This window comes from Carassius gibelio, chromosome A19 (assembly GCF_023724105.1).
Source record: "Carassius gibelio isolate Cgi1373 ecotype wild population from Czech Republic chromosome A19, carGib1.2-hapl.c, whole genome shotgun sequence".
Taxonomy (NCBI): Eukaryota; Metazoa; Chordata; class Actinopteri; order Cypriniformes; family Cyprinidae; genus Carassius; species Carassius gibelio.
The window spans coordinates 22,827,703-22,840,244 of record NC_068389.1 but is presented as its reverse complement, the minus strand read 5'-3'; the positions used below and the strand labels follow the sequence as shown (position 1 = coordinate 22,840,244).

General features: G+C 36.5%; 2 protein-coding genes across 6 annotated transcripts; one reads left to right on the top strand and one right to left on the bottom strand.

Annotated features, from left to right (window-relative positions):
* Nucleotides 1-1,022: 1,022 nt before the first annotated feature.
* Nucleotides 1,023-3,079, bottom strand: LOC127935079 (protein AF1q). Its single transcript, XM_052532671.1, has 2 exons — nt 2,915-3,079; nt 1,023-1,440 (listed from the first exon to the last, which is right to left on the bottom strand). The coding sequence occupies exon 2, from the start codon at nt 1,432-1,434 to the stop codon at nt 1,177-1,179; it is 258 nt and encodes an 85-aa protein (XP_052388631.1). The 5' UTR covers nt 1,435-1,440; nt 2,915-3,079; the 3' UTR covers nt 1,023-1,176.
* Nucleotides 3,080-3,998: 919 nt separating this feature from the next.
* On the top strand, nt 3,999-12,509 carry LOC127935288 (ubiquitin carboxyl-terminal hydrolase MINDY-1). Of its 5 annotated transcripts, none has more exons than XM_052533018.1 (11): nt 3,999-4,199; nt 4,513-4,584; nt 4,730-5,755; nt 6,491-6,548; nt 6,986-7,050; nt 8,055-8,234; nt 8,313-8,415; nt 8,516-8,658; nt 10,327-10,515; nt 10,736-10,876; nt 11,897-12,509. In XM_052533018.1, the coding sequence occupies exons 3-11, from the start codon at nt 5,126-5,128 to the stop codon at nt 11,975-11,977; spliced, it is 1,590 nt and encodes a 529-aa protein (XP_052388978.1). In that variant the 5' UTR covers nt 3,999-4,199; nt 4,513-4,584; nt 4,730-5,125; the 3' UTR covers nt 11,978-12,509. The 5 variants fall into 5 exon arrangements, with proteins under 5 accessions (XP_052388978.1, XP_052388975.1, XP_052388979.1 ...); XM_052533015.1 differs by having other exon boundaries at nt 3,999-4,221; XM_052533020.1 differs by having other exon boundaries at nt 4,001-4,221; nt 8,076-8,234.
* Nucleotides 12,510-12,542: the final 33 nt, after the last annotated feature.

Genomic DNA, 12,542 nt, shown 5'->3' with positions numbered 1-12,542 from the left:
GATTAAAAAAATAATAAAAATATATATTGTACGTGTATATAATACATGGGTTTTATGTGTAGGTCTACTTTTTCCGCCATTGCTTATAAGTTACATATTAGCCTTCCATAAAATATGAAGTTGAGATTAAGAAGTGTATAATTGTATAATTTGCACTGTGTAATATAATTGTACAAATAAGAGATGTATAATGTGCTGGTAATAATTTTTTTTTTTTTTTTTTTTTGCTGTTTCTGACTATTAATGTATAGAAATTTAAATAGAAGCCTTTATCTTGACTTTGATGCAAATGGATAGCTTTCCTTGACATAATTATTACTGCAAACTCTTTTCTGCAGTTTTCTGGTTTCTTACGCTGCTATATCTTACATCTGTGTTCCAAAACATCTGTGCTAACACGCAAAACCACAGGAAAAACTAAAAAAGAAGAAAAAATATATAGATATCTTGCTCAAAATCTACTTCAAGTTTGATTTGCAAAGTTAGTACTAAAAAAAAAAAAGCATTTGCACAGTTTGCAAAGAAGAAAAGAAAAGTGTTTGAATATGCGTCTCAATGTAAGTCTCTCAATTCCTCTCATTGGTCAACGTTCAAAAATGTTCTCTTTTTTTTAGTTATAAAATGATAAATGAAACATGAATACAGATGCATTTTTATTCATTTAGCAGCAAGCTCACTTTAATTGGCGTATGACATTTGTCATCAAACATTACGGGGGGGGGGGGGGGGCAGTGCATTTAAACATGGACAAATCGATTCAATACTTTTAAGTGAGACTCCAGTTTAAACTACCGTAAAAATTACTGTATGAATTAATATTACAAATAATGTGACAATAATATTATACAGTTTTAGATTTCTTATTTGTTTTGAATCCCCTTGCCTTGAAGTGAATTTGGTGGATTAGAATCTGGAAATCTTATTTGATGGCCAACTGAGCGGTCACATTTATAGTTTACAGGGCAATAATATACCAACACATCCATATTCAGTAATGCCCTACTGATTAATCAAACAAGAACTCTGTTATCACAGTTTACTGACATGGTTTAACAAGAAAGGCAGGATATATGACTCTTGTATACATTAAAATCAGATCGAAGTAGATAATCGGTGTAACCACTGTAGCTTTAAACACAGATTTTGATTGGGAACTGAGAATTGTGTCGCAGAGTCTTATAACAGCAGGCAGAAATCCAAGGTATCGATACTAGGGATGGGCTCTTTCCAGTAGTTGAAGGAGGAGTACTTTAATAGCTCTAAATCCTCTTCTTCCTCCTGTCCCAGGGGTTTTTGGGAGCTCTTGGTTGACTTCCATTCTTTGGACTTGGCATTAGAAATGCCAATGTCTTCCAGCTCTGACAGGTCCAGCAATGGGATGGGCTGCCTCCAAAACAGGAAGGAGTTGAACTGGCTGCTGGTTGTGTCTAGCATTTTGATCTGTGCATTAAGAAGAGTTTTGAAAGATCAGCACTGCACCGTTGACAAGCAGATATCTATTTGAATCATAAATTATATAATAAAGGTGATATCTGAACTAACTTGTTTCACATAATACATTGCTTTCTATTTAGAAACCCAAGTGATCCCACTCCTGATGAGCTATTTTCAGTCACCTGCTATTTTCAGGGAAACTTGAGCAATTTGTGAGCAATCTGTAAAACAACTTTCATATGCAGGCCAAAGGCGAAAATATAATATAAAATAATAAATAGAATGACTATATTAAGTATAAACTAATATTTCAATTATATAATGTATTACTTGTTATTATAAAATGTATTATTATTTAAAAAAATAATAAGTTATAACAATTTAATGCAAACAATTTACATGTAAAAATAAGTTTCACACCTACACGTCAAAGGAGAAATATAGTATAAATGTACTACTGGTAAAAACAACAACTTATCAAAATGATGAAGAAATAATAAAACAGTGATAACAAAAAACTTAAATATCATGTTCAAAAATGTCTATATGATCATCTAATTATATTAATATACTACAATGAGATGAATGATTTAAGATCTTACAGGTGCAAGATTTATGACCTGACAATAGAATGTAAGCAGCTCACATGTGCAAATAACTTTAATATCCGTGTTAAAGGAAGGCTGTAATAATAATAATATATAATGTAATAATAAAACTGTTGTGGCAACAAAAACAGTAAATATGCAGAAGAATGAACGACATGATGGTGTCCACACTTCTGCCATCTAATTATATATTAATATATTATAATTAGATGCGAGATTTAATACCTTAGGAATAAGAACAAAGCAGCATAATCTTTTCGCTACAAAGAAGAGATCATTTGGAAGCTGCAGTTTTAAAAACACATGAAAGCTAATGATTAGGATGAAGCCACTTTAATTGTACACGATCCCGTCGCGTCGTTGCGTGATTTAGATGTGATCACACATTACACAATGCAGCGGCTGTACACGCCCAAATTTGAGAGACAATCGGTGGATGAGGTCCTTAAATTAAATGACCATCAGAAATAACATGCAAGGTTTTTCTTTTTCGTTTTTCTTTTCAGTAGGAGCAGTAGCATCTCACGTGCACATCTATTAAAAGAGAGCCCCAAAAATAGTGATGGCGCATCTCATGACAAAGCATTTCAGGGATGCTTCAGTACAGTAGTAAGAAGAGAGAGCGCAAGAGCAAATCAGGGTAAGAACGGATTACAAGCAACTAACCTTAATAAATAGGGCTGAAGCAAAAACATTTACTTGTAAAAGATGTTATCTTATTTTTAGCTGACAAATGAGATCATATTAATTTAGTCAGACTGGACATCATGCATATGTGATGGAACACCAAAATAATTTGTAATGCAAGGAATTAAAACAAAAATATTGCTCAAACAAGTGGGGGACAAAAAGAAAAGAAAAAAAAATCATACCCTTAGTATGTAATCAGGTTCTCTCTCTTTGAATTCCAAGCTGGTTTGCAGTAAGAATAGAAGACGCTCTCTATTTGGTCTCGATCTTATCGCCGGCTGCTCAGCATGGACCAGCCGCACCCAACATCACCAGAGATTTATATTAGTCCCGCCCACCTTCTGTGCGTGACTGAAGGGGATCAGGTGCATAATTAGCGTAAAGTGGGCGTGGCTGATCTGCTGTTCTAATAAAAAGCAAAAACTAGTTACTGCATTTATGGGTGTATGTTAGTAGTTTTGTGGTCCGCGTTTGCATTTGTTAACGACCAATTGTTTTTGCATGTGGAGTCGTCTGTTGTGTGATGTTAGTGCTGCTTGTTGATTGGCTGAGTTTACCGTCCATCAGGTAGATTGACCCATCTTTCCAATGCACGCAATACGGAAATTTATTGATAATTTCAGCATAATAAAAAGCACAGTTTTAGAATGTGAATATTTACTATCATTTAGTGAACACCAGAGACGCAGACTGTAAATCTTTCAATATATTAATATTAAAATCACGATAGACATTTACAGTGTGCAAACAGATATTTACAGTAATACAAAAACATAATCAATGCAGTTTAAGAGGTAGAGTTAAACATTTACTAAATGTAGTACATCGTTGTACCCTACAGTGTGCTAGCTGCAAAGCAGTCAGTGAAATAAAAAATAAGGGTAATATGGTACTTCTGAAATCTAAAAGGTTATGGAATAAAGTGTGTTTATTGGTGTGTTTTGCAAGATTACTCAATTGCATTGCAGGTATCGTTATATATCGGGAAAGAAAAAAAAAGATCTTTTATTATTTACTCACCACTCGAACATGCACTTCCATCCTCCCACCACGAGATGCCACTAGATAACTGATAATAATTAAAATCCCATACATTTATGGCTTTAATATATTAAAAAATATTTTACCGCAACATTGTTGTCATTATGACCTAACATGACACTTTGCACAGTATAAAAAATATCGTAGTGATATAGTTACAAAGAGTAAATGAGCTTCCGACTTGACGTCACTGTTTACAAACACAGGCACCGGAAGTGAGACAGGCAAAAACAAGATTACGGAAAGAGTCTGGAGTGACGTGCGCTGTACACAGACAGTAAAAGAAAGGCGCTGTATCAGCCGGACGGGTAGACAGAAGAAACTGTAGATTTCAGTCAGACGCCTTCACTGGATTACTGTATTTTACAATCTATGTTTTAGAGGTAAAGAAGAAGGTTTTTAAAGACCCGGAGAAAGGACGAGATGGTAAATTTGTGCTGCTGCTGTTGTAAGTAATGTGGAGTAAACTACTTAAGTTACTCTTATCAAGATTGTAAGCATGCATTGATATGTTAATGAGTTCTCAGACTGTACTAAGTTGAAGTTGTTGTTTTTTTTGCTAATAGATTGGGAAATAAATACCTTGTTGTTCTGAAAACACACAATCCTTGTGTAGACAGTTTTTTATTAACAAACTCATCTGCAGTGTTTTTTGTAAAAAAAAAAAAAAACAATCGCTCAATTTCACTTTTCAGTTTAGTAAGTGAATCTTATCTAAATTTCTTTCTGTTTGTTTTAGAGTTTGGGAAATTCTAAATATGAGGTCATAAAAACCTTCTTAACCTTCAGAGCATCACCCTTCAGTGATCATGTGAAAACGAACCCTAAGGGTTTTCCAGCATTTCTAATTATTATGCATGAAATAGTTTTGTCGAACAAATTATAGTAACTCTGAAGCTCGTATTTTTGCACATGTACAGTTTGTGAATGCTGACATGCTTTATGTGCATCCACAGAAAGCCTCCCTGTGACTCAGCGGTTCCCAGATTTAGGCAACTCAGAAACAACACGACTAGGCAGAGGTGTGCTGAAAAACGGCCACTTTAACCGTTTCCTCCTCTGCATACTGGTGATGGATGTGGCGTGAAAGCAAGAAAGTACCAAGGTTTAACTTAAGAAGGAATTGATGTAATTATCTGGCTTTTTGGTGTAAGCGATTGCTTTTAAAAGACTGACACGGGCAGAAACGTGGGTCCAAAAACTAAAACAAAGAAATATGAAGTAAGCAAAAATAACATTCTGGAGAAAAGAACAGTCACTACCAGATTTTTTTAATTCATTTTTTTATCGGCTTTCCACCCAAGTTTAATTGGCTCTGTTAATTATAAGCACTTAATCTCACCTGTCAGGTCATGGCAGATTCCTGCCCAGACACCGTTGATGGTGAGATTATAGGCATTTCTGAGGGACAGCAGTTAAACACAACCAAAAAAGAGGACTTTGATGCTGCTAAACCACAGGATAAAAAAGTCAGCCAAAAAGAGGGTGTCAGCAACGCTGAGGAATCCTCCAGGAGTAGTTCACACCTTATAAAAGATGACATTAACACATGCAAAAATCCTCTAACAACCACAGCTTCTCTTGAAGATGGAGTTAACGCAACTCTGTCTTCTACCAGTAAAAGCCAAGACAAAACCGCTGAATCTGAGATCATCAATAGCCAATCCTACACGCCCAGCCAATCAGAGGTGACGCCCACTTTCTCTGTGGCCAGTCTGGAGTTCTCCGAGGAGACTAATGGGATTCCTCCTGATAGACCTTTGATTTCATCCAAATCTGCTGAGGATGGCAACCAAGTCCCCTCTCAAGGGAGCAGAGGGGCCTGTGAAGGGGCTACAAGGGCATCAGAGCCTAGCATGCCGGCATATTATTTTGTCAAGTGGATTACCTGGAAAGAGAAGAAGACTGCTATTATCACACAGAGCGAGAACGGGCCCTGCCCCCTGATTGCCATCATGAACATCCTGTTGTTGCGGTGGAAGGTAAGCCTTGCAGCATTACCTGCTTGTCATAGTACAAACACATGGTTAAAAACAAGTACATCATGTGTGATGTTTACTAAGGCAAGCACACATCACTTAAACTGTTTGTACAAACCCAAATAAATATTAAACTTCTGCTTAGAACTTGCACACTGTTTGCTTTAATGATGTGAAAGAAACTTTTTTTAAAGTCATCTGACAAAATTACTGAACAAAAAACAAGACAAGCAACCCTGAAGACTGGAATAATGATGGTGAAAATTCAGCTACATTTTGATTTTAAAATATATTAAAATATAAAGTAGTTATTTTAAATTGTAATAATATTTCACAATAATACTGTTTTGTTGTATTTTTTATAAAATGGCCTTGGTGAGGCTTACTTAAAAACATTACAAAATCTTACCGACCCCAGACTTTCGAACTGTAGTGCATATACAAATATAGAAAATCCATTGTAATCAATAATGGCAGTATTTAGCTGAATAAACTGACTTTTCAGTGACCTAGTAATAGACTCGTGACTCTTCTTATCTGTTCCTGTGTGTTACTGTATAAACACGATTTCAGCTTTTGGTAAAACACTGATAACACATTCAGGAAAATAGAAGACAAAAAATGTAGAGGAGGGTGTGCCATGACTAAAAGCAGTTTGTGAATTTCATGTGGGTGTACTTTAGGTAATTACATGTGTGTAAAATAAGAACCGTATGAACTCTTATGTCTATTCTTCAGGTGAAGTTACCGGCTCAGACGGAAGTGATCACCACTGAAGAGCTGATGGCTCACCTTGGTACGATGTTTTCCAGCACTGGACATGCTGTATCTGTTTCAATATGTTATATCAAATTATATTAAAACACAAAGAGTCACAGCACATCTTTCCTGGTAATGGACTCTGATAAGTTAAGGAGCTCTAGTGATGTACCACAGTCAACTTTATGGTTGGAAACAGATGGCTAGTGTGACTTGAGAAGAAGTTTTAGTTTCAGTGCCACTAATGGCACCCCGATCACGGATTATACCTATGTCCCTGCTCTTTGTTTAAGTAGTAAATTAGAAGATGCTTTTAGGGTTAAGGTTAAGCACCTTGCTCAAGGACACAATGGCAATACTTTCGGACACCTCGATGGGTTTGAATCATTACTAGTCCAGATGTTTAAAGTAATAGTTCACCCAAAGATGAGAATTCACTTAAAGTGCTTAAGTCTGATTCTATTCTTGTTCCAGGTGAATGTGTGCTGTCCATCAAACCGCGGGAGAGAGCAGAGGGGATGGAGCTCAATTTCCAGCAGGTAGATTGTGTGGGAGAACAAGTGTAACAGGCTCAGCTCTGCACAGATCTTCAGCATGTGTCTAGTAAATATTATTAAGATGTTAAGCAGAGAGCTGTTTTGGAAACCTCTGAACTAAAAGACATATACAATCAGATATTGTGAATGGGCATTCAATCTATGAATGAAAGCTTGTGAGCCCCAACAATTCCAACAATTAACGTGTGTTTGTGCTTATGGTTGCACAAATGAAAGCCTCCTTTTGTTCATGTGCTGTTGCTGTTTGTTTTTGCTCATGATTGAAAATTAGATGGATTCAATAGAAGAACAAAAGCTCATGCAAGATATATTTACATTTTTATATAATTATCATTTTTATTATTTAAATGGCTTGTGTGTACGCAGATAATATAAATGAAATATGTATACATGATTTATTTTGGAATATTTTAGATTATATATTTTTTCTGAACATAGACATAGACATGGCTTGTGTTGAGAACTGGAAATAGATATAATCAAGGATTATTAAAACATAAAAAAATAAGAAATTAGTTACTTTTATTCAGCAAGGATGTCATTAATTTGTCAACAGTGATAAATGCATTAATATTTCTACAAAATATTTCAAATAAAAGCTTTTCTTTTGAAATATCTATTCATCAAATAATCCAGAAAAATTATGATAGTTTCCACAAAAGTTGTAAGCAGCACAACTGTTTTGTATATTAACAATAGAAAATGTTTCTTGACCACCAAATCAGCATGTTATAATGGTTTCTGAAGAAACTGACCCCAAAAATATAAACTGTAACGCATTTATTAATTTATGGCATTTTTAAAATGCAGTCTACATGATTTCAGCTTAATAGGTTAGCTTTGTTTTGTGGTAAATATTGCTCCACTTGACCCAGAAATCTCAAGATCTCACATGCCGAGGTCAGTAACATAACCGTGATAATTGACCCTGAAAGAGCACCATGTACTGGTGTGCTGTTTACCTCAGAAGCCTTTATATTATGCAGTATTTTTCATTCCCTTCACAGAACATGAGCGACGCGATGGCTGTGCTGCCGAAGTTTTCCACGGGCCTCGACGTTAATGTGCGTTTCACAGGTGTGTCCGATTTCGAGTACACGCCTGAATGCATCGTCTTTGATCTGCTTGACATCCCGCTCTACCACGGCTGGCTTGTTGACCCACAGGTACATCAGCAGAAAATGGCTCTAATGTATGAATTCGGTAAATCCAAACAACAGTATAAGTGCTCTATTCTTCTCCAGAGTCCTGAGGTGGTGTCTGCAGTGGGCAAACTCAGCTACAACCAACTGGTGGAGAAGATCATAGAGTTCAAGCACTCGACAGATAGCAGTCAAGTCAGCGAAGGTACATTTGATGTTATTTCTTATACATGAATGGCTCAGATATTGTGTGGGCTCCATTGTATTAAAGCTGAAGGTAAGTCTTAATGTCTGTTTGTTTAAAGGTTTGATAGCAGAGCAGTTTTTGGAGTCCACAGCAACCCAGCTGTCGTATCACGGCCTGTGTGAGCTCAACACGACAGCCAAGGAGGGCGAACTGTCTGGGTTTTTCAGGAACAACCACTTCAGCACTATGATAAAGCACAAGGTGTTTATCAGTCTTCCCACACCAACACTCTCCATAGCAGCTAAGCTGATTATAACAACCCCAGCGACGTCAAGAGGCTTTAAACCCACCAAAAAACGATTTTAACATTTTATGCCTCAAAAATATGTAAAAAATATTTTTTTCTGTCCGTTGCTGATTTATAGAGCCCCTCTATTCAAAACTTTGAGTCTAATATACTAACAAAATCAGGGCCGGCCCTGACCAATTTGCTGCCCTAGGCAAGATTTTACCTGGCGCCCCATGCATCACAGCCCATTTCACCCTGTCATTGTGTTCATGATTTAGCATATATATATATATATATATATACACACACACACACACACATTACAGCAGAACTGTTTCCAACACTCATAATAAATCATCATATTAGAATGATTTCTAAATGATCATGTGATAGACTGGATGTCACATGTGACACTGAAGAATGGAGTAATGATGCTGAAAAAAATTTGCATCACAGAAATAAATGATAATTTAAAGTATAATAAATTGAAAACAAATAATTTTAAATTGAAATAATATATCACAATATTAAATTTTTTCTGTATTTTTGATCAAATAAATGCAGGCTTGATGAGCAGAAGAAACTTCTTTCAAAAACATTAAAAATAGCATTGTTTCCAAACTTTTGGCCTGTACTGTATCCCCCCAAAACTGCAAAACTGTAGAGTAAAACATTAATAAAAAAAAGTGATCTTAAAAGAAAAGAAAAGAAAAATGCGTCTTAAAACTGACATGATTGTACAAAATCACAGTCTGGGGACTCAGAACTCAGAACAACTGCTAAGTTTAAGGTAAAAATAACTGCCATGAAATTATAGTATCTTACTCCTATGCAATAAATTGTTATTTCACTACATCTCTTTACCTCTGTCTTTATCCTCTTCTCTTCTTTTTGGCACTGTATCTATCGCAGACTATGCTCATTTATAATGTATCATGTAAATTCGGCCTTCCGTCACAATCAGGAAACTTTCACCGTGTCTAGAACTGGCGCGAGCTGCCAGGCCCGTTTCTACGAGCTGTGTGTTAACAAAAGCAGTGCTGTCTACATTGGATCGGATGCGGCGTCGGGCACGCTACACAACAAATTACCAACAACAACTGATCGTGCGCGCGCTCTGTTTCTGACGCACTTCAAGCACTCGATGGGCGGGGGAAGATTGAAGAGCCGGACTTTTTTTTTTTTTTTTTTTTTTTTGCTTTATTTGGTAGTATTTCGAATTAATGGTTTTTAAATAGTAGCCCATTATAAAAAAAAAATATGTAAAAATAAAAATAAAAAATTCACTCGTTCACTCATTCTGGCGCCCCTATGGATGAGTGGCGCCCTTAGCATTTGCCTCCGCCTATGCCGCGGGCCGGCCCTGAACAAAATGAATCGTCTGATATTTGTACTGGACAATTTTTTAAGTGCATATTTAATTAGATTATGCCTTATTTGCATATTTAAACATAACATGTAAGAAAACTGTTACTATATGGATTTCTTTCAGCTGCGGGACACAAAAGAAGATATTTTGGACAATGCTGGCAACTAAACTGCAACAATTGACTTTCATAGTAAAAAAAAATAAACAAAATAAGTTGGAAGTCAATGGCTACTGTCAACTGTTACCAACATTCTTCAACATCTTATTGCAGGGTCACCTTTACCTGCTGGTCACAGATCAGGGTTTCCTGCAGGAGGAGAGCGTAGTGTGGGAGAGTCTCCATAATGTGGAGGGCGATGGGAATTTCTGTGACTCGGACTTCAGATTGTGTCACCCTTCCCAGAAACCCACAGGAGCCAGCCAGCCCTCTGCACAACAGCAGCAAATGCAGATCGACCAGGTGATTAAGATTTGCCTTTCTTTTTGCTATCATGTAGGTATAAAAGTACCCAATAATATCAAAGCCTAACATGTAGCACCTCCTTGAGATCCCAGTGCAAAAAAGAATGCTACATTATTTCACTCAGAAGTAGAATTGCATTGAGAATTAGTTTTATGTTGACATACACACCAACACTGGCTTGAGATTGACTCAGTGAATGTTTGAATGTGTTATCCAGGACTACCTGGTGGCGATGTCTCTGCAGCAGCGGCAGGGTGACGCTCCTGGACCCATGAGTGATCTTGAGCTGGCCAGACAGCTACAGCAGGAGGAGTACCAGCAGCCACAAACACAACAGCAGCAGCCCTCAGCAGGACAGGTACTTCCTGTCTGCCCTTCAGAAGGGAATTCTTGTACATGAAACTTTAGGGAAGCATTCTTTGAGATTAAACTGGCCTTATTCATGAAACCCTGGCAGAATGAGTGTCTGAGTGAGTGTAAATTGTTGGATGAGCAGTGGTTTACATAAGAGTAGATTCTTGAATGATTTACACATACTTGTCTCAAAGTACACTCCTGTTCAAAGATTGTTTAAATAAGTCTCTTATGTTTACCAAGGCAGCATTTATTTGATCAATACACAGTAAAAATAAATGTGAAATAAATGTTTTTTAATATTTTAAAATGCCATTAATTCCTGTGATGGCTTCAGAGTCAGATGATTCTTCAGAAATTGTTCTTATATTATAAAAAATCTTATGAAAGCTTATGAAGCCTAAAACCCGTTCACCCCCCCAAAAAAAAAAAAAGATTCTGTCGTCATTTACTCATCTTCATGTTGTTACAAACTTGTATTAGTTTTTATGACATTTTAAAGGATTTTCTATGAACCATCATGATGGGGTAACTTAAGTTGACTTAAATGAATTTTTATTTTATGATTCAGACTTTTTTTCTCACAAGTTTATATCTTATTTTGTCTTTTGTTCCTGCAATTATGAGAAAAGATATAGAGAAAAAACTATTAAAAAATAATTGTGAGATAAAAAGTTGCCCTGTGGCAGAAACGTAAAACGAATTAGATGTAAACTCAGAATTCTTAAAAAAAAAATAAAAGGCAAATGAATAGAATGCAAACTCTGGATTCTGAGAAGTAAAACAAAACATCGTGAGATGTCAAAAAGTCAGAATTTTGAGATTCGATTTTTATTCCATGGTGGAAACTATCTTCCACTGGTTCTACATGAGAGAGTTTAAAAATCCCTTTTGGAGAGCTATTCTTTTAAAAACTAACAGTTATATTGCATATGCCCTTTTTTAAACTTTTACCCGCTCTGTTAAAGGTTTCTGCAGTAGTGAAATTGATCTCTAAATGTGTACTTTCTTCATATCCCTGCAGATGCGAGGTCAGGCCGCGTCTCAGCACGGAGGACAGAGGCGCCGGGAAAAGAAGGACGACTCAGATTGCTGTATTCTTTAAGCCAGACTCTCAAAGCCAGTTCAGCTTCAGTTACCATTACTGAAACAAAAGACTTCCTGTGGTCCCAATGCCAAGCCTGCCTTTACAGTACAGTTGATCCCCTTGTTCTTGCCTTTCCTTTATCCTTGTGGTTGGAACTGTTGCTCATCGTTTGTGTACTGGATCAAATAAATGTAGCAGTTGTTTCTAAGCATTAATGAGAATTTGTTTGAGTGCTACTGTGGAGCTCCTAACTATGCCATTAAAGATTGAAGACTGTAATGGTAAGTTATCAGGTATTGTAATAAGAATTTAATATTACACTGAAATACTACTGTCTCAAGTTGATCTGTACATAGTTACTGGTCATTGGCTTTTCATTCAGTGATGCACAGTATACTATTTACACAGGACTGTGCTTTGATTGCCTCAGCACACTGTGGAGCTCCCTGGACCCTGTAAGCTGAGCTAATAAAAGCCACCTATGTGTTAACAGGAAATGCGTGACCATTGATTTATGAAATGTCTGGAATAAAGAAACTTAAGTGCAGCATTTTTTGGAGCGGTTGTTAAAATCATTTGGCAA

What these genes read in the sequence shown, in the direction of transcription:
- LOC127935079 (XM_052532671.1), bottom strand. Translation starts at nt 1,434, where the DNA reads ATGCTAGACACAACCAGCAGCCAGTTCAACTCCTTCCTGTTTTGGAGG.
- LOC127935288 (XM_052533019.1), top strand. Translation starts at nt 5,126, where the DNA reads ATGGCAGATTCCTGCCCAGACACCGTTGATGGTGAGATTATAGGCATT. An exon ending in TGGAGCTCAATTTCCAGCAG is followed by an intron (nt 7,051 to 8,054) that starts GTAGATTGTGTG and finishes TATATTATGCAG; the next exon opens with TATTTTTCATTCCCTTCACA. An exon ending in TAGCAGTCAAGTCAGCGAAG is followed by an intron (nt 8,416 to 8,515) that starts GTACATTTGATG and finishes GTTTGTTTAAAG; the next exon opens with GTTTGATAGCAGAGCAGTTT.